Consider the following 26,687-nt stretch of genomic DNA (forward strand, 5'->3'; position numbering starts at 1 on the left):
CAAATATAATGAAAAGTATTGTTGTCACCGCGGATTACCTCTTGCTAAATTCTAACCACTTTGTACTCAAATGTAACAAGGACGAAACCGAAGCTATAGGTGACTGAATTCGGGGTACCCTCTTACCCTTGGGCCTCTGGAACAGGGGCGGATCCAGAGAATAAAAACCGGGTTCACCGGAACCCATAATTTTTGTTTATACCTTATATAGGTACGTACTAAGAACTTCATCAAATATCTATAAATATCATATTGTGAATCCATAAACTATTGTAGATTAAGTTGAGATTGTTGTAGGCAGGGGCGGATTTAGGGGGACGGAAGGGGGTTCACCCGAACCCCCTTCACTGAAAGATTACACTGTATATATAAGGCAAAATCTATTTTTTACCTCTATATATTAAGTTTTGAACCCCCTTAATACAATTTAAAAGTGTAATTTAGTGGTTAAGGGGGTTCAAAACGTAAGGTCCCCACTCTGATTATGGCAAATTTCATTCTCTACGACTCTCAAGAACTTTGAGGTGTGGGAACGAGAAGTTGTCCTGAGTGGATTTCGTTGACGATAATGCTGGGCGGAGGTGATGACTGTAATAGTTTGGTAAAGCTGGAGTCTAAGGTTAACTCTAGCAAGGATTTGCAAACGGTTTTGACATACAAGAGTGTGGGGGGAGGTAATCTAGACAGAATTTCCACCAAGATTCCGAATGGAAGATCCAACAGAGTTGTTGCTTGTTCACTCATTTTTTTCCCACCTCTTTGGATAATGGATTTCAGAATGCATCTCTTAGCTGTTTGCTTCCAACAGCCTTCATCGCAGCAAGAGGCATGATATATTAAATATTACAACTGTGCTTGCTCAATACTCACATATCCAGAAGATAAAAGTAGCAGAGATGGGGATGTTGAGGTGGATATGCGCGCACACTAGGATGGATAAGATTAAGAATGATGATATTCGGGAGAAGGTGGACGTGGCTCCCATTGATAACAAGATGCGGAAAAGCGAGGCTCATATGGTTCGGGCACGTTCAAAGGAGAAACCCAGATGCTCCAGTAAGGAGGTGTGAGGGGCTGACTTTGGAGGGCTTAAGAAGAGGTAGACGGCGGCCTAAGAAGTATGGGGAGAGGTGATGAGGCAGGACATGACGAGACTTCAGATTTCCGAGGACATGGCCCTTGATAGGAAGTTATGGAGGTCGAGTATTAGGGTTATAGGTTAGGAGGTGGTTGAGTCATTCCTTAGTTCGTACCTTTGTGAGGCTAGTTTGGTAGGATTTTTGTCTGAGACAGCTAGTGGCAATGTTGTGTTTTACTACTCTTTTGTTTTTCATAGAGCCGAGTTTTTTACTGGCTAGCGCTTTTGCTTTGCACTTTTTTCTGACTTTCATGATGTTGTTATTTTTTGTTATGGTATCTGTTGGTGGTACTGATATTGTCTCTTTTCTTTTCGTCTTCTTGAGACGAGGTCTTTCGGAAACAGCCTTTCTACTCTTCGGGATAGGGATAAAGTCTGCGTACACAGTACCCTCCCCAAACCTCACTAGTGAAATTTACTGGGTCGTTATTGCTGTTGTGCTTGCTGAATGATTCCACATTTTTGGAGCGAAAATTATGCATAAGTTTTAAATAGTATCAAATATTAAAGGTGCATCAGCCGCATCTCTAACTCAAGGATATCATATATCACCCGGTAAGATAGGCAATTACGCTCACGCATTCCATCTTGTTCTTTTAACTTTTATTAACGTAAATAGTTTTAAAGGCTTTCTAATCATTAAAACGAACAAAATGTTGTCCGCACTCTTTTACCGACACACCGACTTATTGTTAGTTTCTATCACCTTACCCAAACACATTCTCAGTCCTTATTAATTAATTTTAATTAGTTAAAACCAAACGGGTTCTTACATTATAAATAATTTCACATGCATACGAGGAAAAATAAATACTACTCTCTCCGTTCCAATTTATGTGAACTTGTTTGACTGGGCACAAAGTTTAAGAAAAAATGAAGACTTTTGGAATTTATGGTCCTAAACAAGTTAAAAAGGGGCCCAGAGTATTTGTGTGGTTATAAAAGCTTCTCATTAAGGGTAGAGTTGTAAGTTTATACTAAATTGTTTCCAAAATTTAGAAATGGTTCATTCTTTTTGGAACGGACCAAAAAGGAAATAGGTTCACATAAACTGGAACGGAGAGAGTAATTAGAACTCAATATCTCTATTCTCTAGCACTATTCTTGCGTCTGTTTTTGCCGCGTTGGCGAGCATCGGTGCTTTAGCTCTAACTCTAGACCTTTGGTCATGGAAGTGAGTTCATATTTTAGTAGTACAATTTTGACCGACACATAGATGAGACCTAATGTAGAATAGAATATTCCTCAATTAGTGTTGAAAAATTCAGCTAATCAACAGTTTTATAAAAGTAGACATAGCTCTTACGTAATTGACATTTGACAAAAAAGTAACGTATGGAAACAATACCCCCTCCCTCCCCCCCTCCCCCTCCACACTAAGCAAAATATACACTTCTCCTATAGAAAGTGAAATGGCTAAGAGATGCCAGAAGTCCAATATCGAAAGCGGTGAAAAAAAATGAGCGATGAAGCAACATCTCTGGTAGATCTTCCATCTCCAATTTTGGTGGAAATTTTCTCTAGATTACCTCCCACTACAGTCTTATGTGTCAAAAGCGTTAGCAAATTTTTTCTAAATTTAACCTTTGAGTCCGAATTTTCGAAACTAGTACACTCAAGATCTCCAGCCAGCATCATCATCAACCAATCCCACTCTACTAGGACGAGATCTCGGACCAACACATTAAAGTTCTTGAAATTCATAATTGACACTGATCAGGGTACTCATGAAATTTGCCATGATCCAAATTCTGACCTTGATCTACAACCTTACTTTCCCATTGGTTCATTTTCACTAGTTGGATCAGTTCATGGTTTCGTTTGTTTTAATTACTTTTCCAATGGTGCTGATGCTATTTACATCCTTAATCCAAGAACCAGAGAATATACCATGGTTCCAGAGGCTGAAGGGGTAAGAGGGTACCCGGATTTAGTTAACTATGGCTTTGGTTTCGATCCTGTTAAATTTGAGTACAAAGTTGTTAGAATTTACCAAGAGGAGATTTGTGATAAAATTAATGGTTCTCGTTATTACAAGTCTGAATGTCAAGTCTACACAATTGGCAAAGGATATTGGAGAAGTGCAGGACATGTTATGTTCTGTTTTGGGTGCAGGGCATATGGTGTGAACCTCTACGGAAAGATTCATTGGTTGGTTTATGATGTTAATAGAAATGATTTAATATGTTCTTTAGATTTGGGAAATGAGTTGTTTATATCATTCCCTTCAGCTCCGGGTCATAGTGAAGAAAATCATCCGAATTTGCGGAGTTTGGGAGTTTTTGGACGGTGTCTGTGTGTGTGTGACAATAATGCGGATGACTATATTGAGGTATGGGTAATGAAAGAATATGGAGTAACTAGTTCATGGGTTAAAGAGATTGTCATAAACATAATTCCTGAATGCAATGATTGGGTTTGCAATGAAATGATTTATCTGCTGAAAGTTTTGGATGATGGAGTGGTGTTGTTCTTGTGGCGTGAAGATTTCTTGTTCTTGCACCATCCTGTGAAGAAAACATTGAAAATGTTTGATGTATTTGAAGGTTACTTCTTGGCATCTAGCCATGTATCAAGCTCCTTCTCGCTCAAGACTTTTGAAGCGGAGGTTGTGAATGTGTTTTAGATTTTTCAAAGTAACATCAATATATGTAGTCTAGAGCATATTGTTAACATTTTGTTTTGGTACTTATTAATTCTCTGTTTTTTATTAAAGAATTTTGGTTAGTAAGTTTGCGTTGTACACCACCATATATTCCAAATATAGCAATAGTTATGGTAAGAGCTCGTATTCCTCTTTGTGTACAATGCACTACTCTCATATAGTGCTTATTTTGATATCTCGGAGACTCCGCTTCCCCATCCATCCACCCGACTGGTTTCCAGGTTGAGTCGGGTGCTCAAACACTATCGCTATCTCTCCCTTGTGAGGCTTGACCACATTCGTCTTCATTCGGAACCAGCAATTATTCATCATTCCCTGATTATTGCACAAAATTAATATCCAACAAATTGCATGGCACGCAATTTCACTTCTTCAGTGAAGGTTTTTGATTTAAGAAAAAACATTGTATAGGGTCAAATTTGACCCTCAGTATCTCTACGCCAGTGGGTACGCCCAATGAGTGTACACCGACCAACGTAGCGGGTACGACTCGGCCGTGAGGACAAAAGCGACATCGTTTAGAACTCAGCATCCACGATAGGGAGACGTTACCTATTTTTGTAACTTTTTGATTCTTTCGAGGAAGGTCTCCTATTATATAAAGGAGACCTCCACATTGTAAAAAGGGATCGGATCTAATACAACTCTCTCATTTTTCTGGCTTTCTCTCTCTATATCTCTACCTCTAACGAAAATATCTTATTGGTAAACATTATCACTTTGCAATATCAGATCTACAACAATATTATCATCTTTGCATCTCTAGCTTATTATATTTGATTACGATTTACCACTTTTCTATTTTTGATTGTTTTATCGCTTACAAAGTATATCGTTAACTTTTGAGCCAAACAAACATCTTATTCTCACTGGGGAATATAATTAGACCTTGGATTCAATAAGGAAGAACAATTATACTATTAGACAATGGATTAAATTATATACATACACTAACAAATTAAAGTACACTATTTGTATATTGCAACTAGATATGGTAAGTAATTATTTGCTTTATTTCCTAAATTACCAAATCAAGCTTTTTTGCTTATTGTTGTAGAATACTTTAACTTAATAGTGTAATATTTTTACGTCATCAGCGTACATTGGAACTCATTAAAATATGTTGCGAGTTGATATAGTTAAAAGGTTAAAAGAGATGGTGAATTTTACCATGACGTTCCAAATAAGCTTCTCAGGTTGAGTATTGAGGGTCTCATCCCAAGCTCGAACAGCAATTTCTTTAGCACCGAGCAAGTCAAGCACCTCAACTTCCAGTGACCAAAAACACCAGCACCAGTACTTGCCATACTTTGTGGGCTTTTCTGGGTGGAATACTCTGCGGAAGTGCCACGTGTCTCCACCATCCATCGTCACTTCCACACGTGTTACCTTTTTCCCTCCACCTGTACGTTGTATTAAAGATAGAGGAGAAAATTCAAAAGCAAATCCCTTTGGGTTTTCATAGAAAAAGAAAAATAAGAAAATAGAGTCAAACGTACACTAAGCAGAATAAGCGTAGCCCTTCAACGTGTAAGGCTGTCTAGCCGTCCACGAGTTAATAGGCAAGATATCTTCATGACACGGCGTTGTAACAGCTAACCTATTCGGGAAAAGGGAAATGAAAAAACCGTCGCGCTACCCTGTAACTGTAAAAACGAGTTAGCATTTCCCAATGTATGTCCCGTTGTCCTTATTCCTTAACCTTCCAAGGTAGTAACTAATTAAGGTAATCACTCACAAATAGTGAGACAAGTGATTTGGTAGCATGTTAAAAGATATTACTAGTAGTGTATATATCCTTGCAGTAGACAACATAGTGTATTGTAACACGTAGCTGGTCTTATTTTCACCTTTGGTGTTAGCTATACATATCTTTTGGATAAATTAAATTCATAAATATATTAAACGGACAAATTAGTCATCTTAATTCAGAATTACGTACCATCAGCATTAGCAAGTTCAGCATTAACATGAGAAGGAAGAACCCTATTATCCTTGTAATGATAATAGCTCTCTGACTCTTGGGTAGTGACTACAATTCTTTTCAACCACTTCACCATTCTTCCACCAATGAATCCTGGAATAATCATCCGCACTGGAAATCCGTGGTCTGGCGTCAACTTTTCTCCATTCTGCATGTAAGCTACGATGATATCTCTTGACGGATCCATAGCGAATTCCTTCTTAATGCTGGTTCCATAATTCGAACCACCACCTCCGGGCAATACATCCGCACCTTCGAAACAAACGTTAAGTAAATACCACACCGTTTCAGCAAGGCGCGGAGGGGTAGTCCGCGCCATACAGTTGTTGAAACGGCAGCGGCACCACAGTTGGAACCAATGGTTTGTTTAACCATGTTCTGTTCTTTCCTTCGATTGCCAGCACACACAAGCGTAACCGGCAATTCTCTACAAGGGAATTCGTTAACCAACTGGTCCATTGTGAATTTCATAGGACGCTTCACTAGACCCGTGACTTCCACGGTCCAGTCATCCCACGTGCCCTTGGGAACCGGTCCGTGGTTACGAACGTAATGAAGTGGGACCGGAGTGATAAAACCGTGGTGCATGAGCCGGTTCAAGGGTGGTTCGGAGTTAAATGGATGTTTTCCAGTAAGACGAATCAAGGAAGCGTTCCGTTCGACCCAATTATCAGCGGTACCTTCGTCCCTAGTGTCGTGAACAGATGGCTCTAACTCTGAATTTCCTTTTTTGATCATTTGAAGGTACTCGTTTTTTTGGTGGTCATCTTCATCATCGTCCTCGTCGGATGATGAGTATTTGTCAAGAAAAATGATGGGGTTTGAAGTATTATTCTTAGGGAAAGAGAGGGTAGGAATAGGACGGAAGGTGTAGGTGCTAGTTTGAACCACGGGTGGTATGCCCCGTTCAAGGCGACTATTAATAAGCTTCTGGTTTCTGATAGATCCTGGCATGGCTTTGGTATCTCTCTAAATTCTCTCACTTTCTCTCTAGCTAGCTAGTTTACTACTACTTCCTTCCTTCCGTTCTGATGGCCGGCCTTATATAACAAGATATTTAAACGACTTTCTCAACGCCCTTGGTATACAGTTCTATACTGTACAAATTCTGGGGCCACGCCAAAATGGCATCTCAATTCTGTTTATTACGCGCAACCAAATGGTAAAGTCAGGTCCCCTTGGCCGTGGGGAGGGGGTGAGAAAGGGTACAATGGTTGTGATTTTTGTTTAGGGGCTGAGTATATATAGCAAAGAGGTTACGGTGCAGCTGTTCTTCGGGCTAACAGCCGCTTCTTGTTAGGTTCTGTCATCTGTGACATAGTATGCAATCATGATTTGAAATATATCTTTTCACAATAATAGATCATTTAACAAATTATAAGAAAGTATTTAACTAAATATAAATTGGTAAAATACCTTTGGGGTAAAAAAGAGATACCAAACCCATGCCAGGATTTATCAGAAGAGCTAAAATACATTTTGGAGTAAATAATTCTATGCACATTAGTATACGTAGCTAAATCCTCCATGTAGTGGCCGCATTATATAAGGGTTGATCTCTCTTTTTTTTTTTTTCTGGGTAATTGTGCAACCGCCCTAAAGTTTGATTTTCGTAGCATATGTTTTTGAGTGTTAAGCAAAGACCAGGCGAGTTTTAGCCATGTTGAGACTTGAGTCCAAACAAATCGACAAAGTAACGAGTCGAGCTGAGCCAAATCCAAACAATATTGTATTCAATTGATCTTCCACACCGTAAAGAGTCGTGCCAAATTTGAATTGAGGGGTGGACGGCTGGGCGAGGGTCCAAGGGCTTTTTTTGTCCTAGGGCCATATCAAATTACGTCTGCGGATATGCAGCCATTTAATTTCTTGTTTCCCTGTGTTTTGCCTTGAATATATACTAAAGATGTCAGAAATCACTGCTAAAATCCGCGTTAGACCGTCCGAAAAAAACAGTTCGAAAAAATCGTCCAAGACGTGACCATTTACGTGTGATCGATATTTTAAAAGTCGGTAGGGTATACCGACCAAAGCCGGCTGAAAATTATCGACCAACTTTGGTCGGTATGCTTTACACGACCATCTGACAATTTAATTGACTTACCAACCAATATTGGTCGGAATATTAGTAATAATTTAATTTTATCGAGTATTAGGGTTGTAGGTTAGGAGTTAGTTGAGTCTTGCCTCACTTTGTACCTTTGTGAGCCTAGTCTGGTAGGGTTTTTGTCTAAGATAGCTAGTGGCAATGTTGTGTCTTACTATTTCGCTTTTCAGTGCAGGACCTATTTACTAGCCATCGCTTTTGTCTTGCATTTTTCTTCTGGATTTCATGTTGTTCCTATTTTCCCTATAATTTCTGTGGTGAAACTAATATTGTCTCCTTTTGTCTTTTTATTTTCTTGAGCCGAGTGTCTTTCGGAAACAACATCTCTATTCCTTCGGGTAGGGATAAGGTCAGCGTACACATTACCCAAACCCCATTAGTGGGATTTTACTGGGTTGTTGTTGTTGTTGTTGCAATTTTACCGACCAGCATTATTCGATATACTAAAGTTAATAATTTTGGTTACCGACCCACTTTGGTCGTTAATGAAAAATAAATTAATCATATAATATTTTATATACCTATCAACATTGGTCAGTATTAGAAAATATTTTTTTTATCAATAACTAAAATATGTTACCGCCCAAGGTTGGTCGGTTTTCTGGGAATAATTTTGGTAGAAAATGCCTGTTTTGGTAGTTACAGCACCTGCCAAATAAAAACGGCATACCAATACGCCCAATCCACATCAAATAACCCCCAATTCACCACAAACAACCCCTAATTCACCACAATTCAGCCAAACATCCATTTAACACTTTAAAACTAACAAGTTCAATTAAACATCACAATTCAAAACCAATCAAAAACTAAGTAATTACAACAAGTTAAAAAATGTTCATCCTAATTTAGAACAAGTTCTATTAGTCTAGTTCAAGTATATCAAAGTATTTGTCAAGGGGTGTTTTCTACAGCATCACCACTATCTGATGAACTTCCATCTACACGACGATAAGGACGGTCTTGTGGAGGACGGGAATAACGATCACGTGGAGGACGGGCAGAATGATCACGAGGAGGATGGGAGGAACGCTCACATGGAGGTCGAGTCTCTGGAGATGACTCACGAGACCGGGGCAACGGAAAAGCTCTAGTAGAAAGGAGAGTTCTGATCTAAGCTTGCATACCAAGGAATTGAGCATCTCTAAGCCTTTCTCTTTCCTAGGCCACTTCTAGCTTGGATGTAAGCTTTGTCACTGTCTCCTGCATAGCCGATAGGCTCTCCCTATTAAGTGCCTCGCCCTATGAGGAAGTCCATATTCCTTGCATTCCACACCTGTGGCGATGGAATTGTTTCTCAAGAAGCCCGTATACCTTCCCCTTTTTTTGGACCGCCAACAACCTCCAACCATATTCTTTCAGCATCCTCGTCCGAAGTTGGGTTGGCTCGCCCGATTCACCAGCTGGATGACTATGAATGAAGTCCTCTTCGTTGCTTTGGTATCGGCCCTACGTTATTTTAAATTAAATTAGTATGTAAAAAGTCTTATAAAAGTAAAGTATAACACTTAAGGAAAATTGAAAGCTTACATATGTAGTTTCTGCCCGGTCCTCGACCCACCTATCTACATCCTCCTCAGTCTTCTTTAAAATATGCGTCTCCTTGAATAGCTCATCATGGTGCATTGGACGCCCATACTTCTTTTTCTGAAAATAAATTAATCTGGTTAATAAATAGAATTGATATACTTAGAAAAGTAAAGACGTAACAATTAAATCAATTACCAATCTTCTTCTTATTGTCCTGATGCTGATAGCACCCCAGTGTGCAAGGAGCCTCCATTCTTGGATGAGCGAACTTTCTTCCCTAGTTTGCTCTTCTGTAAGAATTGCTCGGCCTGCCATTGCCTTAACAAATCATCCCACAAATGCTGCATACACCAGTCAGGACTCTTGTTCTTCTTTCTACAATCCAAGAAATGATCCGCCAATCTCTTGCGGGCTTTAAGATAAAAACTTTCAGCCACTTTCTCGTTATAGCGCTCTTCCCATACACACTTACTCTGCATTTCAAAACATAAAAATTATATGGAAACATCATAAATATACATTATTAAATTTCTCAGAAGAACATTTATACGTTAAGCTAATTGAAAATTTGCTCCTTCAGCGAGTATGGAAAATCACTCCAAGTCGCATAGGGGCCAACACAAAGCTTTTTGATCGTATTGGTGGTTATCTTCGTAGTCTGCTTACCTGGTCTGAACCTGCAATTTAACAATAAAAACACATGAAAATATTAGTAAATATATTATAAAACAATAAATGCAAAAATAACAAATAACTTTTACCCGTTACCCCCAGGGACTATGATGATCCTGCCATAGCGATCATAATGCACTATCTCTGGATCATCATCCTCATCATGTGTATCAGAGGCATGTGTAGACGGTGTAGATGGGGGCTCAGAGCTACGGCCTCGCAGGCGAAGTCCTGAAATGGATGGAGTCGATGATGAAGATGGCTGCGATCCCTATAACCGCGACATAGCTGGATGCGATCCATGTGCCTGTGATACAGATGGTTGTGACCCAAATGACTGTGATATATATGGCTGCGATCCATGTGGCTGTGATATAGACACCAGTCAGGCCTCTATGTTGTATTGTGGTGTACTTTTGTACCTCTTGTTGGATTTGGGTCAAACCATTTGCATCTAAAGTGTATCAATTTCTTATATGGCCAACTTGTATATTCTAGTTGTAATATTTCTTTGAACCTACACCCCACTTTTTTTGCTATTTTTATTCTTAGAGAAATCCTCTGTATGAGACTTATAACTATTCACTACGTACTTAGACATTGTTGTGACCTGAAGCCCAGGTCGCCAAGATATATCTTTCAAAAATTGATTTGCACCATTATTTGGATTATTTACCTACATAATATTAAAACACTCATAAGTAAGCATAACCGAATATATATATAGGGAACTTAAGAAGTGCATTATCAGGATAAACTTACAAACTGTTTGAACCACGTATCAAAGCTCGTATATACAACATCATGGCCAAATTGACCCACGTATAAAAAAAATTTAGTAGTTGCATCAATATGTAAATTTTTTTAACGACCCGGCCAGTCGTTTTGAGAATTAGCGTCTCGTTTGGCAGTGTAAGGTCTCGAGAAACTTTGTATTATGTGTTATGACTTGCGTGTGTGGTCGATATCGGTTTTCAGATGATTCGTGGTTAATTTGGAAGAAGGATTCATGTTTTAGAAGCTTAAGCGGTAAGAGTTGACCATAGTTTTGAATTTTGTGTAAATGACTCCGAAATGGCATTTTGATGATTCCATTAGCTTTGTATGGTTATATTGGACTTAGGCATGCGTCCGGATTTGGATTTGGAGGTCCGTAGGGTAACTAGAAGCATTTCGGCAAAATTGAAAAGTTGAAGTTTTGGAAGGTTGAGAGGTTTGACCGAGAGTTGACTTTGTTGATATTGGGCTCGGATTGCGATTCCAAAAGTTGGATTAGCTCTATTATTTCATTTGGGACTTGCATGCGAAATTTGACGTCATTCCGGGTTGATTTGATATGTTCCGGCACGAGTTTTGGAAGTTGGAAGATTTGAAAGTTCATAAGTTCGATTCGAGGTGAAATTCGTAATTTCGATGTCGTTTGATGTGATTTAAAACCTCGACTAAGTTCGTATCATTTTTTAGTATGTGTTGGTATATTTGGTTGAGGTCCCGGGGGGCCTCGGGTGCATTTCGGATGGGCTACGGGCCATTTCTCTATGTTATTGGACTGTTGTTGCTCGTGCCTGATTTCCTTCTTCGCGATCGCGAAGTTCCAGTCGCGATCGCATAGCCTGTTTTGTGACTGATCAATTCCTTTCTTCGTGTCCGCAGTGAGAGCTCCGTGATCGCGAACGTGTGGGTTCTACTTCTTCGCGTACATATAGGGCTTCTGGTGGGGGCAGTGTGATGTCTTGTACGCGATCGCATATCTACTTACGCGGTCTCGTAGTCATTTTTCTGGGCAATGGAGTTTCTTATACGCGATCACATTATTTCTTCCACGATATGTGTGAATCGCTGGGCAGCAGAATATATTTCCAAAATTGTGGGTTTTGTCCATTTTTCAGCTTTTGAGCTAGAGACCTCGGATTTGAGCGATTTTTAAGGGGTCTTCACGTGGTTATTTGGGGTAAGTGATCTTTACCCGGTTTTGATTTTATTTCATGGTTTTATCTTTATTTTTCATCATTAAATTAGAGAATTAAGTTGGAAATTTGGGAAAAATTTGTAAAATCTTTCAAAATGTAAAATGATGATTTGAAGGATGAATTGATGTCGAAAATTGATAATTTTGGTATGGTTGAAATTGTATCTGAATGAGTATTCGGATATTATAAATTTTATCGGGTTTCAAGGTGCGGCCCGGGGGTTGACTTTTTAGTTTTTGTTAAAGATTGAAGCTTTATTATCCTGAATTGTTTCCTATCAGTTTTATTTATGGTTTTAATTTATTTTGGCTAGATTTTAGCAGTCCGGAGGTTGTTTCACTCGAGAAGGTCATTTTAGAGTAACGGTCTAGCTTCTTTAAGGTAAGTATCTTCCCTAACTTTGTGTGGGGGAACTACCCCTTAGGATTTAAGTCTTTGGTGCTAATTGTGTCATGTGAAGGCCGAGTACGCGAGGTGACGAGTACGTGCTCGGGCTTATTTGTGGAAATTTGACCGTTTAGGGTTCTTAGGTTCTTATGTCCATTAAATATGAAGTTGTTTTGTCATGTTAAATTCTCCATTTACTAAATTCACCCTTATGTGTATTTTTGGGAATTAATTGCTTCATGTTCTACCCTTATTACCGATTAAACTCTTATGTGCCTTAACTGAAGTTGTTGCCTCTATTATTATCGTGCTATCCTTTCCGTAATTATTTAGCCTTGGTTGAAGTTATTATATCTTTTCCGCAATTTCCTGTCATTAGTGAAGTTATTATTATCCCTTTTCCATAATTTACCTATCCTTAATTGAATTTGTGTATCTCTTCCGTAATTGCTCAACCCTAAATGAAGTTTTGTCTCCCTTATCATTGTTGACTTATCCTTATTTGGAATCATTGATTCATGTTAACCCTCTTATTGATGAATTGTACTTTTGTGGAATCATTGTTACACATTATCTGTTCTTTCTGAGCTATTCTTGTTCAGACCATTATTCCCTGTTGTGTCTTTCTATGTGAGCTCGTTCTTTCATTTCTTTGTGTTTTGAAGTTCCTGAGTTGATTTACTTGTTGTATTCTCATATTATTGTCGTTGTTGCTGTTGTATTCAGTATCGTTGAGCCGAGGGCTATGCGTGGTTGTGATATTGAAACTGTTCTGAGGAAATGTTGTGGCATGTGGCACTTATTATGAAAGTCTTTTATTTGACTTGTTATGTTTTGGAACACGTGTTATTGTTAAGAGAATTGTTATGTTGTTTGCACGAGGTTTCTGTCGTGTTGTTGTTATTATTGATACGCATGCGGTGGTATTAGATATGGGTGTTGAAACGCATGAGGTGAGAGGTGGGCTTGAAACGCGTGGCTAGTAAGGGAACTACTAGAAGCCATGTGGTGTGGTAAGGTGGGCTAAAACACGAGATGCTATTTCGGAAAAAATAATTTTCAAAGCTAAATGTAAAGGCTCCCGGTGATATTGTTGATACCCAATTTTTTCCTATAATATTTTTCAAATGCATATATACCTTCAAAACTATGCATTAGCATCAATTGATATTTTTCCATAATTTCTACATTTCAAGTTAATTTATCCCAGTATTTTATTTATATAAATAATTACAAATTGCATCACAAAGGACTTTAGAACAATTTCACGGTTTAATTTTTGCTATTTATATTCATATTGAGCTCAAATTATTTTGCAAAATAGCCACATCTACATTTTTGGGTTACAATTGCAATAACTTTGCAATTATAGCCCATGCATGCATTATTGCATTATTTTACCAGAAAATAGCTCATTGTATTTTCAAAATATTGAGTAATTATTTTAAAGCATCTCCATGCATGAATTTTTTTATTATTTAAATCAGTTAATTATTTTATAAAATATATTTTATTCAATTATTCGGGTATTTAACAAATAACCCTTTTTATTTTAGACCTAACAATTTCTACCAGCCCAAAGCACCTTATAATATTAACCCAAAAGCTAGCCCAAACCCCTTAGGCCCAATCTGCCTACCCGACCCAATAACCCCTCTTCAATCGTGGCCATTGATCTTTTAGATCAACGGTCCACGTTCACCCTTATCTTAATTAACCCCTAACCCTTTTCATTCTCTCAAAACCCGCCATCATCGTCTCCGCTCATCTCTCAACTCTCTCTCAACCTAACCCTAACCCTAGTCGCCGTCATCGGCGTAAACCTCCCTCCTATGGTGCTTCTATGTCTTTTTCGACCACCCCTGGCCTCCTACACTCCATGGCTCTTCGACTTCATGAGTCCTTGAGAAGATCTCAAGGAACTCCAACTGGTTCTTGTTTGAAACTTTGTTTACCGGCCTGTCTCAGGCCATTTTTCGTTCGTAAGTAAAGATCTCTCCTTGATTTATTACGAATCTATGGGTTCTTGACCTATTCTCTTCACCTCTGCTATTTTTCTGAAAACCCTAGTTCGATACTGTCGATTCTTCTCAGATCTTTATAGATCTGAGGTGATTCGAATGTTATTAAGTGTTTTCCTTAAAAAAATCTCTTGTTTCAATTGATTATTTTGATTTTTAATCACTCTTTCTAAACTAGGGTTCATCTCAAACTTTTCTTCAACGATTTTTCTAAGTTCTCAGTGTTTAGTTAATTGTTTCTTCATCATCTTAACTGATTTTCGCATGAATGTTCAAACCCTAGTTGATTCTGTGCGATATACTGGTTTCTTCGATTTTGTTTCGATACTTTGTTATTTCTGTGATACCAGTCGTATTAGTTTACTCCGTTTTTGGGCTTAAATTTTTTCCTTGTTAAAATCGAGTATTTCTTTAGGATTTTTCCCTAATTAATCTCTATTTATGGTTCGAACCTATTTTGCTTGCTGAAATCTATATTTCTGTGAAGCTTCACTTATTTAATTTCTATTTGTGGAATCTGAGTAATTCTTTCCCAAAAATCAGTATTCTTTTGAAGGTTTTACTGATTATTTCCTATTATTTTGCCCTGTTAAAATCTGTGTGCACAGATCTTATTTGTTCCCTTATTCGTGACTTTAATTGATCACACTTGCCTTAATAAGTTATCCTTGTGGTTTTGGGATTCTTATTGATTCCCTATTTGGTATGATTTGGACTCCTTACCCTAATTAACCCCCTTTGCTGTGACCGTTAAGTGATTACCCCTAATTAAGGGGTCTATTCCGGACTCCCTTATATGAATTTATTCTGTGATTATTTGATTGCCCCCTAATTGACTAACTTCTGATTCTTTTACCTTGTTTGCTCTACTCCCTAAGTGCTATATATACACTCTTGTTCTACCTCTTAAGGACACGAACAGTAGTTCAAAAATACACACAGACACTCAATCTTTCTCTCATCTCTCTTTTTGCTACTTGTGCTCATTGCTCGTCTAGCCGGCTGAAAGCCAAGGCTAGACTGTGGAACTCTACCTGCTTTACTTTCTGCACTTTGCTTCCATAACTGGTATGTTCTTATTTCAATATCACTCTGAAATTCAAATCTATGTGCTCCATAGTTGCTAAATCCATGCCTATTTCCACACTAGTTTAACTGATTATGTACTTCGTTGTTCTTCCTGTTTACTGCTTTGATCAATATGTTTAAGTTTTACCCTCTATTGTTCAGTGTTTTAATCAGCATGTCTAGGTTTCAATCTTCTCTTTTGCTATTTTAGCCAACATGCTTACTTGAGCTCTTGTCTGTTTGCTTCAACTAGCATGCTCATTTTAAGTAGTTCAGGCTCCTAGTTTATCTGATTAGCCACAACTGGTACGACTAATTCTGTGTGGTAGACCCTTGTCCTCAATATGGATATTCCTGCATTCTGTCTCTATGCTCTAATGTCTATTATCACTTTAGCTTTAAGTATAATTTCCTTGTTAATACTCTGAATCAATAGTTTGTATTCTAATGCTATGAATTTGGTCACTGGTTGTCAATCAATCCCTGCTTGTTCTGTGTACTTGTTGATCAATATGCTTCCCCTCTTATCCATGTTCATGTGTTTCTGATTTAAGCTCCCTATGTTCCCACCCCCCTGATCCTTGTTTGTAAACTTGTTTGTCTTCACTTAGAATCAAGTAATAAATGGCTTTGAATCTGGGCACTCTAAGTTTTTGTGATTGTGTGGTTGTTTGTTGAATCTTTGTTCTTCTCAGAATTGCTTCCAAAACTGTTTTCACTCTTAACATTTTTTTCTTAAAACTGTTTCCATTCCTGAAATACCTTTTCACTTTTAAATTTTTTACCTCTATGCTGTTTTTACTAAGTTCTTCCAACTATGTCAAGCACTCTCACTTCCACTCTTAGATTATTTAAGTTCTGCCCCTCCAGTGTGTGTACTGCCTAGGAATCCATGAGATTTCTCTAAACTCTAGCACACTGGGGCTGACCCTTCCACACTGCACATAACTATTTCTCTATTTATAAGGATCTTGGTGTGAGCATTGCCCGGGGTCCTTGAGGCCCTTGGGAACTTTGACGCACCAGGATACCTCATTGGATACTATGGACTATGACATCTTGGACTGTTTTGAAGGCCTGGTATTTCCAGGTTCACTTTGGGCCTATCTCAGGCTCCCTATAGCACAACTTATATTTATTATGTAATTTATTTACTTATGGTCTATAATGATGATCTTTGTAAACAGATATTGGGGAGATTAGTAAAAGGAGGGATTCTTATATGATTTTTATGGGGAACCGGGTAGAAATCATGCCTTTAGGTCTATATTATGTTTACTTGCATTAGAAATCATGCTTTAGGTTTATGCTATGTTCACCTGCATTAGAAACCATGCTTTTAGGGTCACTTGGCATACTGGACAATATGCTATAGGCACACTACCTCATTTGTTACGAAATTCTGTTTCTGCATAATTATGATCATCTAGAAATCTTGTTATTAAGTTACTGCTATAATTCCTCCTAATAAAAACATCCATTCTTTCTGTGCATTAGAGATCCTGCCTTAAGACTGTATTTGTATTCGCTTTAAACCATGTCTACATCGCCTAAATCAATAACTATCTTGTCTATAAAAATGCTTAAAAACAATCCTGACACTTAGATGTCATAGAGATAAGTGTGTATAAACCAGTTCTGTAATGTAATATTCAGCACCTAGACCAGCATGCCTATAGGACTTAATAAATTCAAACTATTTTAAACTGATTCCCAGAATTCTGATTGCATTTAGACAACATGTTTGTAGGGTATTACAGATCCACGCCTAGGCAAGCCTATAGGTAATCAAGGTCTAATAAAAATTGTGAAACTATGCTTTGCTTATTTGTGACTGCCCAGATTCAACAGGCTCACCTAGATATCCTGTTCTAGGACCTTTCTGAAATATCTGAAATCTGCTGTTTGAGACATGCTAATTGTCTGTTTATTTGTGGAGGTAAACATGAGCCCCTTAATTGTTTCTTACTTGACAGTCATGTTTGTTCTTTGTTGTCGCTTAGATTTTCTCTTTTAAACACCTTAGGAGAGTCTAGAACTGCCTAAAATTAGAGGTCCTAAACACCTCTGGGACCACAAGGAAGGGACGGGTAATGCACCCATAGAGGTCGTCTAATTAAAACCGCTTATATAACCGCTAAGGGGAGGATAATTGGGTAGTAAAAGGATACGATGACCTGTGCGATAATACCACGTGTAGCCCCTCTAGTTGAGGAAGGATTACCGGGTATTGTACAGATGTGATCCTATAGGCTAACAAACCTAGGACTTCCCTCATCTTATTTACATATGCGTGCTTAGTCTGCTTATCTGTTAAATTTCCTTTATCTTATATGTGTGCTTAGACTGCCTATCTGTTAGATGAATAATTCACAAAATGAGTTTGGCCGGGACCCACCATTGTGGACCTCGAGGGGTGCCTAACACCTTCCCCTCAAGGTAATTTCAAGCCCTTACCCAATCTCTGGTAACACAAACCGGTTTTATGAGTTACTTACAATAGGTGCCCTAACGCACCTTAAATCCGTTAGGTGGCGACTCTTCAACTTCTGTACCCCTTTCCCAAAAGGAAACGAGTTGTCCCAAATGAATGTCGAAACCCTGACTTCCGCTGCAAAGATGGAAAAAAGGGGGCGTGACAGCATGGCGACTCTGCTGGGGATTTTTAGGCTTTTACCATAACAAATTTGCTTTGTGAATTGGTCCAAACGTTGCTTTTCTTTGTTAATACTTGCACCCTTTCCCTCTCCCTTTATGTGAATTTAACTGTTTATTTAAAGTATTTATTTTCTCAATATGAAACTGACTTGTTTCTTTGTTTTATTTCTTAAACGTCTTTCAATTAAAAATGATGTATTTATCGCTTTTCTAACGTGCAAATACGTGACAACATGTTATTTACTGCTGCATAAATCATGCTCGACATCATACTCCACTCGTGCGTAATCAATCCTATAGCAACGCTTGATGAGTGGTTGCGCTCTTCCAATATATCACCCTTAAATTTGGAAAGGCTTATTTGCGGTAAAACTAGTCGATCAGCAGTGCAATCGACGGTTCCGTGCCTTTCCCCCTCAAGTTGTCCGCTTGAGGGTACTAGTCTAGACCCCCATAGTAACCTTACTCTTATTATAATTGTTCATGCATCATGGTCAAACCTAGCCGGGTTAATATGTTGTCCACATAATAACCTTTAAGACAAGCCTTATCCAAAGTCCACCAAGGTTTCCATAATCCCAACGGACGCAACCACGTTTTGTGCATTAATTTGGAGAACTAAATACCAATATGCTAATCATGAATGTATAAATTGTCGAGTCAGGTGGGGGAAAAGGGCCTAACCTTTTTGTTATGCAGAAAATGAGGCACGAGGTCCCTAGATTCGGCATGGTCAGCAACATACCTCATTGCTACTAGAATGGTGGGAAGACCTTTCCTCAAGTGACAAGAAACACGTGAGAAAATACTTGGGCAATTTACCTTCCCTGCTAGACATTCAGCAAAACTGGAGTGAGGCTTGGTGGAGCTAGAAGGTAAAATAATAAAGAGGATCGACGATTGCCAGAATGCTGAAGGAAGCAAGGGAGGACATCTGGCTAGAGCCTATCTGCTGCTGGGTCTGCGAGAGCTGGGGAACCTGGTTGATGGAGTTAGAAAGATCAAGTCCGGGGAAGGTCCTTTTGGGACCAAGTAGACTGGATTTATTTGCTTTCTTAAATGTAATAGGGCCAAGTGCCAATAGTGACTTATCTTTATTATCTTAGTGTCGTTTTGGGATTCGTCTATTTTTATATTAATGAAATGAGGCATTTATTGGCATCTAAGTTCTCCAAATCAACTTGTCGCTAGGCCTACCTCAAGCACAACGAGGCTTCGAAATTAGGACGCGAATTTACATCTTTCCGCAATATATGTTTAGATACTGCAAGTACTCTTTTCAGAATTATTACTAACTTGGCTACCTTTTGTTTTTCTTTCTTTCTTTTGATTATTCCCATTCCCCAAAGGTTGGTTCGTGCATACTGGCATCATCATCTTATCACACAAGATCCAAGGGCCCTCCACCTTCTCCTCCTCCTAGTCCACCAAAAGGCAAGTGAAAAGCAAAAATGGAAGATTTGAACGGCACCAGAAAGGAAAACAACACACAGGTTGAACATGCAGAAACTTTTGATGGTCGGGGTACTCAGGCCCCAAATGATGCAGTTTCACGGCTCAAACAGAAAATACTGGAACTTCAGGGTGAGCTTGAGCATGTCCGGAATGTGGCAAACCTATCCTTCTCACTCAGCGTCCCAGACATCAGTCATCCAAACACTCACAACCCCATACCACCTCAAACACACCCAACAAGCACCCACAAAATCCTCCCGTACTTCACCATTATAAACCACAGTACCAGCCAAACACCTACCACACTCCATAAAATACTCCACCAGTCATTCCTGAACCCCAGAAATCCACCAATGATCACCACTATACTCAAACTCCAGGTCACCAAAACAACCCTATATATGTGGAGACCCTACCTCACTCTACTCAACCCATCTTCTATGCACCAGAATCTGTTGAGAAAGACATGCTCATTAAGAACCTGGCCGAGGAGCTCAAGAAGTTGACCAGTGTCGCGCCCCCTTTTTCCCTCTTTGCATCGGAAAATCGGGTTTATGACATTTTGGGCATATGACAACTCATTCCTTTTGGGAACTGGGTTTTTCATTTGAAGAGTCGCCACCTAATGATTTAGGGTGCATTAGGACACCTGTAAGGTTCAACTACAACTACATTTTTGATAACCAGAGATAGGGTAAGGGCTTGAAATTATCCCCAAGGGGAAGGTGTTAGGCACCCCTCAGGATCCACTAGTGTGGTTCCCGGCCAGACAGTTCTTTGTGAATTTGTGCAATTAGCAAGTAAACAGATAAGGCTCAAATAAGAGGGGATTTTGAATACATAAATAAAATGAAGTTTTGAAAGAGTTATAACTAAACATGCTGACGAATACAAAAAGGGTCCTAGGTTTATTTGTAATATGGATCACATCAATGCAATACCCGGTAATCACTCCTCTAAAGAGGAGCTACACGTGGTATTAGCGCATCGGTCATCATATCCATATCTACCCTTCCCACCTCGTTAAGGTAGTAAAGCGCGGATTGGTCTCGACCTCTCTTGCATGCTATTACCCGTCCTATTCCTATCAGTCGCGGAGGAATTTAGGACTACTATCCCTATAAGAGGGAGGACTTCGGGCTGACTCTTAGGTTTAAAGGTAAAAGGCTAAGGCGACATACAAAAACACGTAGGACTGCATTTAAAGGGGAAACATTTAAACAACAAAGAGGCTCAGATATACCTCCTCAAATAGAACATATAGATAGCATGACTTAAAACACATTTAAGGTAAGAATTTAAAATACTGAGACAGGGGAGTTTTAGTTGTTGAAGCAATCCAATTTATTACATAACTCAGATAAGAAGTCCGAATTAGGCCTGCCTGCTAGTTGTAGCAATTACTAATTAACAAAGGCGGGTTCAGTCTTTATTGTTATTACCTAAGGCTTGCCTAAGTGTTTGCGTGAGATCCTATAAACATGATATCTATTACCGATTTGAAAATGGCAAAGCAGTAACAGTTCTAAAATAAACAATTTGAGATCCTATAGATATGCTTTCTAAACCGTATTAAGAAGAGAGAGTTGTTAAAAAAAAATTAGTTCAGAACAATATGAGTCAAACTGATTTTAAACTAGACTGGTTTCAGATCCTATAGGCATGATCTCCACTATTGCTGATTTTTAATTCCTATAGACATGATATCCAGTCGAACGTGAAATAAAGCAGGCAGGATTTACTTGAGATTCCTATAGGTATGATTTCTAAAAAAAAATACTGATTTCAACCTTATGAGCATGATGTCTGATTGTAACCCTTTAGATCCTAGGAGCATGGTGTCTAAGTGTGGTAATAAACATGCAGAATTTGGGACAAATCCTATAGGCATGTTATCTAAATGCAGAATTAAACATGCGGGCAAAAAATCCTATAGGCATATTATCTAAATGCTGAATTATACAGAAAACAGGTCCTATAGGCATGTTCTCTACCCTTATAATAGTTAAACATGCATAATTACCCAGCCCTTTTCACTAACCAACCCCAATGTTTATTATAAATTATTACAGATCAAGTACTGAATTACATCAGAAAAGTGTGAAAATAAGAAGTTACAACCCTAGGAAGCCTGATTCTGACTTCCTCTCTGAGTTATGGAACAAATCACCTCAAATGCCACTTGTTTCAAAGCCTTTTTTGGACCTGGGTGGGCCAAAGTTCCCTAAGGGTCTCAAGGGACCTCGGGCAGTGCTTGCACCCAAGTTTGCATAACCAGCTAGAGATGAGTGCAGTGTGGAAGGGCCAACCCTTATGTGTCCAAGTTCAGAGGGAGCTCATGGGTCCTAAGGCAAGGCTCACACAAGAGGGGCAGAACCTAAGTCTAAGAGTATAGTGGAAGCGCAAAAATAGGGATTTGTTTAAAACTGGGTTGAGAATAGTAAAGGGGAAAAGTAATTGGAAAACAGTAGTAGTAAAGCTAACACTACACAGAATCAGCATTTTTTTTCCACAAGGGGTCAGGGGTTTGGGAATACATTGCAGGGAGCATATGACCCTAGGAAGGGGTCAGGCTTGGGCATGCACAACAATAGATGGTGCTAGCATGCCCATATACCAGCCAGAGAACACAACACATAGAGGGGATGTGAAGCATATGACCCTAAAGACGGTCAGGTTTGGGATCATGTATAGCAATGTCTAATGCTGACATGCCCTCAAACCAACCAGAGAATATAAACACATAGGGGATATGGGGGTTTGGGATTCATAAGTCATAATAAGTGACTGGCAGAGTTCATACATGAGAAAACATTAATTCCGAAGAGAAAGAGGCAAATTACAGTTGCTCAGTAATAGAACTTGATTAAACACAAGCGGGAAACAGGCAAGAGTGAAGGAAATAGTAGAGAAAACATGTTGTGTTTGATGTTTGAAAATTAATTAGAACATACCAGTAAGAAGAAAATGCAAAAATAAAGGTAAGCAAATTTCCACAACCTAGCCTTGGCTTTCAGCCGGCTAGACAAGGCAACAACACAAGTAGTAGCAGAGAAAAGAGAGAGAGTTTTGAGTGAAGTGTGTGTTCTGAACTCAAGTGTTTCGTTCCTTGTTGTTTGTTGTCCTTGAAAGAAGAGGGGTGCAGGGTATATATAGCTTTTTGAAAACGAGTGAAGGAGAGGTAATAAGTAAAGTTTTGGTACAAATATGGAAACAATCAACAGTCAGAATCAATTATACAAGTGATTCCCTTTAATTAAGGAATCACTTGTCTAACGGGTAGTAACAGATTCAAATAAGGAAAGAGATAAGTTTAGAGACAGACTGATTATTGCCATAAAAAAAGTAGTACAAGCATTAAGTAAGCAATCAAGTCTAGGTACAGAAATATACTTATTTTGGAAAAGATTCAGTAAGGCAAAGTATCATAGTAAAGGGGAAAGAATCAATCAATTCGAACGGGTGAGTGAAATCAGGGTTCATAAAAGGGAAACTTTAGAAATCAGTCACAAGATGAAGATCAATCAAGGAAGAAACTTCAGCATATAAAAAAAGTGAACAAGGTCACCAGACATGCGAGGCCCAACTTATTGACAAAATCACAAACATGCAGTAGTGGCAGAAATAAGCTAGGGTTCAGTAGTAAAGCAAACATTTGAAGCATAGTAATCAAGTAGGTCGAGTCACATTGAATTAACAGGGAAGAAAACAGAGCATCAGAAACATGCAAAGGTTTCACAATAGCATGTGAGGAAACCCCTTTTAAAAAGTTAGGGTTTCAACCCTAGTCGAGTTGAAAGATAGTTAAAAAAAGTCAGATGAGTCACATAGAGAAAAGAGAGAGTCTAAAACAAAAGCTTTCAGTCGAGTCAAGTACTCAAACAAACAATTTCAGGCCCAAAGACCTAGGGTTTCAACAACAATAGATTTTAAAAGGTGACAAACAAATAAATCAAACAAGTGCTAGCAAACAGTTTCAGAATTCGAATGAACCCAAAAGAAATTAGGGTTTTCAACATGCTAACTCAGATAGGAGAACAACGAGCAAGACATAGAAAAATCACAGACACGTTAAAATCAGAGAAGAGATTTTGAAAAGAAAAACTTGAAGGAAAACCCTAATCGGAAAGTGAAGAGTCATTTTGAAAGAAAGGTCAAAGAAACTGCGAGAAGCAGTTAATAAGTTCATGGCAAGCATAGATCTAAGGTGGATCTGAAAGCAATCGAAAAAGTCTTAGAGATTAGGGTTTCAGAAAACCCAAAAGCAACGAGAAAGGCCTTGAAAGTTACCGATCTAACCAGGAGAGTCAAGGATCTGACTCGAATGGCCATGGCTGGCCGGAGAAAGGTCAGGGATGACCGGAGAAAGGTCATCGAGCAAGGACCGGACCAAATTCCTTCGAGGTCTGGTCATGAAACCATAGAACCAAACACATAGGAGCCGTGGAAGGCTGGTACAGGCCTCAAACGACCACGGAAGGCCATAGATTAGGTAGGTAGTAGGGTGGCGGCGGCTAGGGTTTAGGTGGTGTTGCAAAAGAGGGTTTGAGAGGAAGGGGGTTCAAGGGCGGCGGTAGGTGAGAAATGATAGGGTTTTGGGGTCGTTTGGAATTAATTAAGGAAAGGGCGAGTATTGGCTGTTGATCTGAATGATCAACGACCTGGGTTAAAACGGGTAAGTGGGGCGGTTTATGAAACTGGGTTTGGGCCTGGTCCGATGGGTTCAATTGGGTTGAGGATTGGGTTTAAATTGGGGTAGAATTGAGGCTATAATTGAAACGTAACTGGGCTATGATTTAAATAGCCAATTTCCCCTATTAAAATTATAAAAAATAGTAAATTGAGTTTTGGAAATAAATTAAAAACACTAGAATGATTTATGACATATAATTAACCATTTAAAAATATTGGACTTAGTTTTCATGAACATAAACGCAATTAAATCCTAAAAGAGGCTAATATTGCAATTATATAATTTAGCCCTAAAAAATACTAAATAATTTTGTAAAAAATATGCAAAAAATATGCAAAAAATTCCCTTAGCTATATTTTAGCATAAATATAAAAGTTCAACAAGTGAATCACCAAAAATGATAATTTTAGAAATTATTACTGGGTTTTTATGGATAAAATAGGGGAATAAATTGATTTAAAAACCTTTAAAAATTAAGGAAAAATAATAAAATATTTGAGCGCGATTATATATGCATGTATATGCTATTTTGAAGGTATTTTGCATATTAAAATATATATAGAGGGAAAAATTGGGTATCAACAACTGCCCCTCTTTACCCTAGAAGGATGAAAGAGTTGTTGGGTAAAGATATGATAGCCAATTTTGATCGAACGAAACGGTTCGAAGAGGTTAGGTCGCGCCCTGGCTTCTGAGCTGCCTACATATCCCTGGTTTTATAGGAATCAGGCCGCATGTAGTTCAGGATCCGTTGGCGGAGTATGCCGACGGGTACTTTCCAAGAACGGAAGCAATGTTTCGGCCAGGGTGGGTGAAAGGCTTACGGGAATGGTTAGGTTTGATGTGGCTGCGAGAACTGGAGCGGAACTGCTCCTGTCGGGCTGGCTGTTGCTCGCCGATGTACCTGCAATTAGAAAATAATACGAGCGTATACTGTGCATAAATTTAAACATGATGCAAATTCCCGTCGGACCATGAATGTTATCTTCGGACGGTTAGGATGACGTCCTTAGACCATGACGTCCTGGGCCATGAAGCGTATAATAAAGGATTCGCAGGCCATGAAATGATGCTCTCGGGCTAGGAGGATGGTGCCTCCGAACCATGATGCCTTTGAATAATGATATGCAAAAGGGGTCCTCAAGCCATGATATGGTATTGTCGGGCTATGAAAATGGTGCCTCCGAATGATGACGCCTTTGGATAATTTGGCGATCTTTCAGCCCATGAGATGCAGTATGAGGTGATCTTTCAGCCCATGCAGATATAGTATGAGGCGATCTTTCAGCCCATGAGATGCAGTATGAGGCGATCTTTCAGCCATGAGTATGTGGCAATCTTTCAACCCATGAGATGCAGTATGAGGCGATCTTTCAACCATGCAGATGCGGTATGTGGCAATCTTTCAGTCGTGCAGATGCAGTATGTGGCGATCTTTCAGCCATGAAAATGCAGTATGTGGCGATCTTTCAGCCATGCAGATGCAGTATGAGGCGATCTTTCAGCCATGCAGATGCAGTATGAGGCGATCTTTCAGCCATGCAGATGCGGTATGTGGATATCTTCCAGCCATGCAGATGTAGTATGAGGCGATCTTTAAGCCATGCAGATGTAGTATGTGGTGATCTTTCAGCTATGCAGATGCAGTATGTGACGATCTTTCAGCCATGCAGATGCAGTATGAGGCGATATTTCATCCATGCAGATGTAGTATGAGGCGATCTTTCAGCCATGCAGATGCAGTATGAGGCGATCTTTTAGCCATGCAGATGCAGATAGAGGCAGAGCTTAACCTCGGAAGGCAGAATAGTAGCCTTATGGAAGTTGGAAGGCAGAATGGTAGCCTTATGCAAGTCGGAAGGCAGAATAGTAGCCTTATGCAACCTCTCTTTTAGATGAACCGACGACTGTGACGTGGTTCAGGACATTGCAACCTCTCTTGCTATGGAATTTTGAGGGTCCTCCTCAAAATTCTGCCCCATTTTAATGGGTTGATGCTTCTGACTGTTGCTTGTGCGGCGATTGGCCGAAGTTACTTCGAAATTTTGAGTGTCCTCCTCAAAATTCTGCCCCAGTTTCCAATTTCGGGGGAAAATGAAAATTTTATTGAATTGTGACCGAACCCATAGGGATGCCTACATATCTCCTCTTAAACGGGAATCAGGTCAGGCATTGTTCAATTTACATCATGTAGGGAAAACATAAAGATTACGCATAGTAACGCTTGACCGTATCTGAATTGATCGGCTTTGGCCAGACTCCTCCATGCATTTCTGCAAGTATGAGGGCTCCTCCTGTCAGAACCCGGTGAACCATGTATGGACCCTGCCAGTTGGGAT

The 26,687-nt window shown here is 39.2% G+C and overlaps 1 protein-coding gene and 1 pseudogene across 1 annotated transcript; one reads left to right on the forward strand and one right to left on the reverse strand.

Annotated features, from left to right (window-relative positions):
- Positions 1-568: 568 nt before the first annotated feature.
- Positions 569-3,764, forward strand: LOC109208706 (F-box protein CPR30-like). The gene is made up of 2 exons (XM_019371848.1): positions 569-826; positions 2,859-3,764. Exons 1-2 carry the CDS (start codon positions 569-571, stop codon positions 3,762-3,764), a joined length of 1,164 nt encoding a protein of 387 aa, XP_019227393.1.
- A 127-nt stretch (positions 3,765-3,891) lies between these two features.
- On the reverse strand, positions 3,892-7,288 carry LOC109208703 (annotated as a pseudogene).
- Positions 7,289-26,687: the final 19,399 nt, after the last annotated feature.

This window comes from Nicotiana attenuata, unplaced genomic scaffold (assembly GCF_001879085.1).
Source record: "Nicotiana attenuata strain UT unplaced genomic scaffold, NIATTr2, whole genome shotgun sequence".
Taxonomy (NCBI): domain Eukaryota; kingdom Viridiplantae; phylum Streptophyta; class Magnoliopsida; order Solanales; family Solanaceae; genus Nicotiana; species Nicotiana attenuata.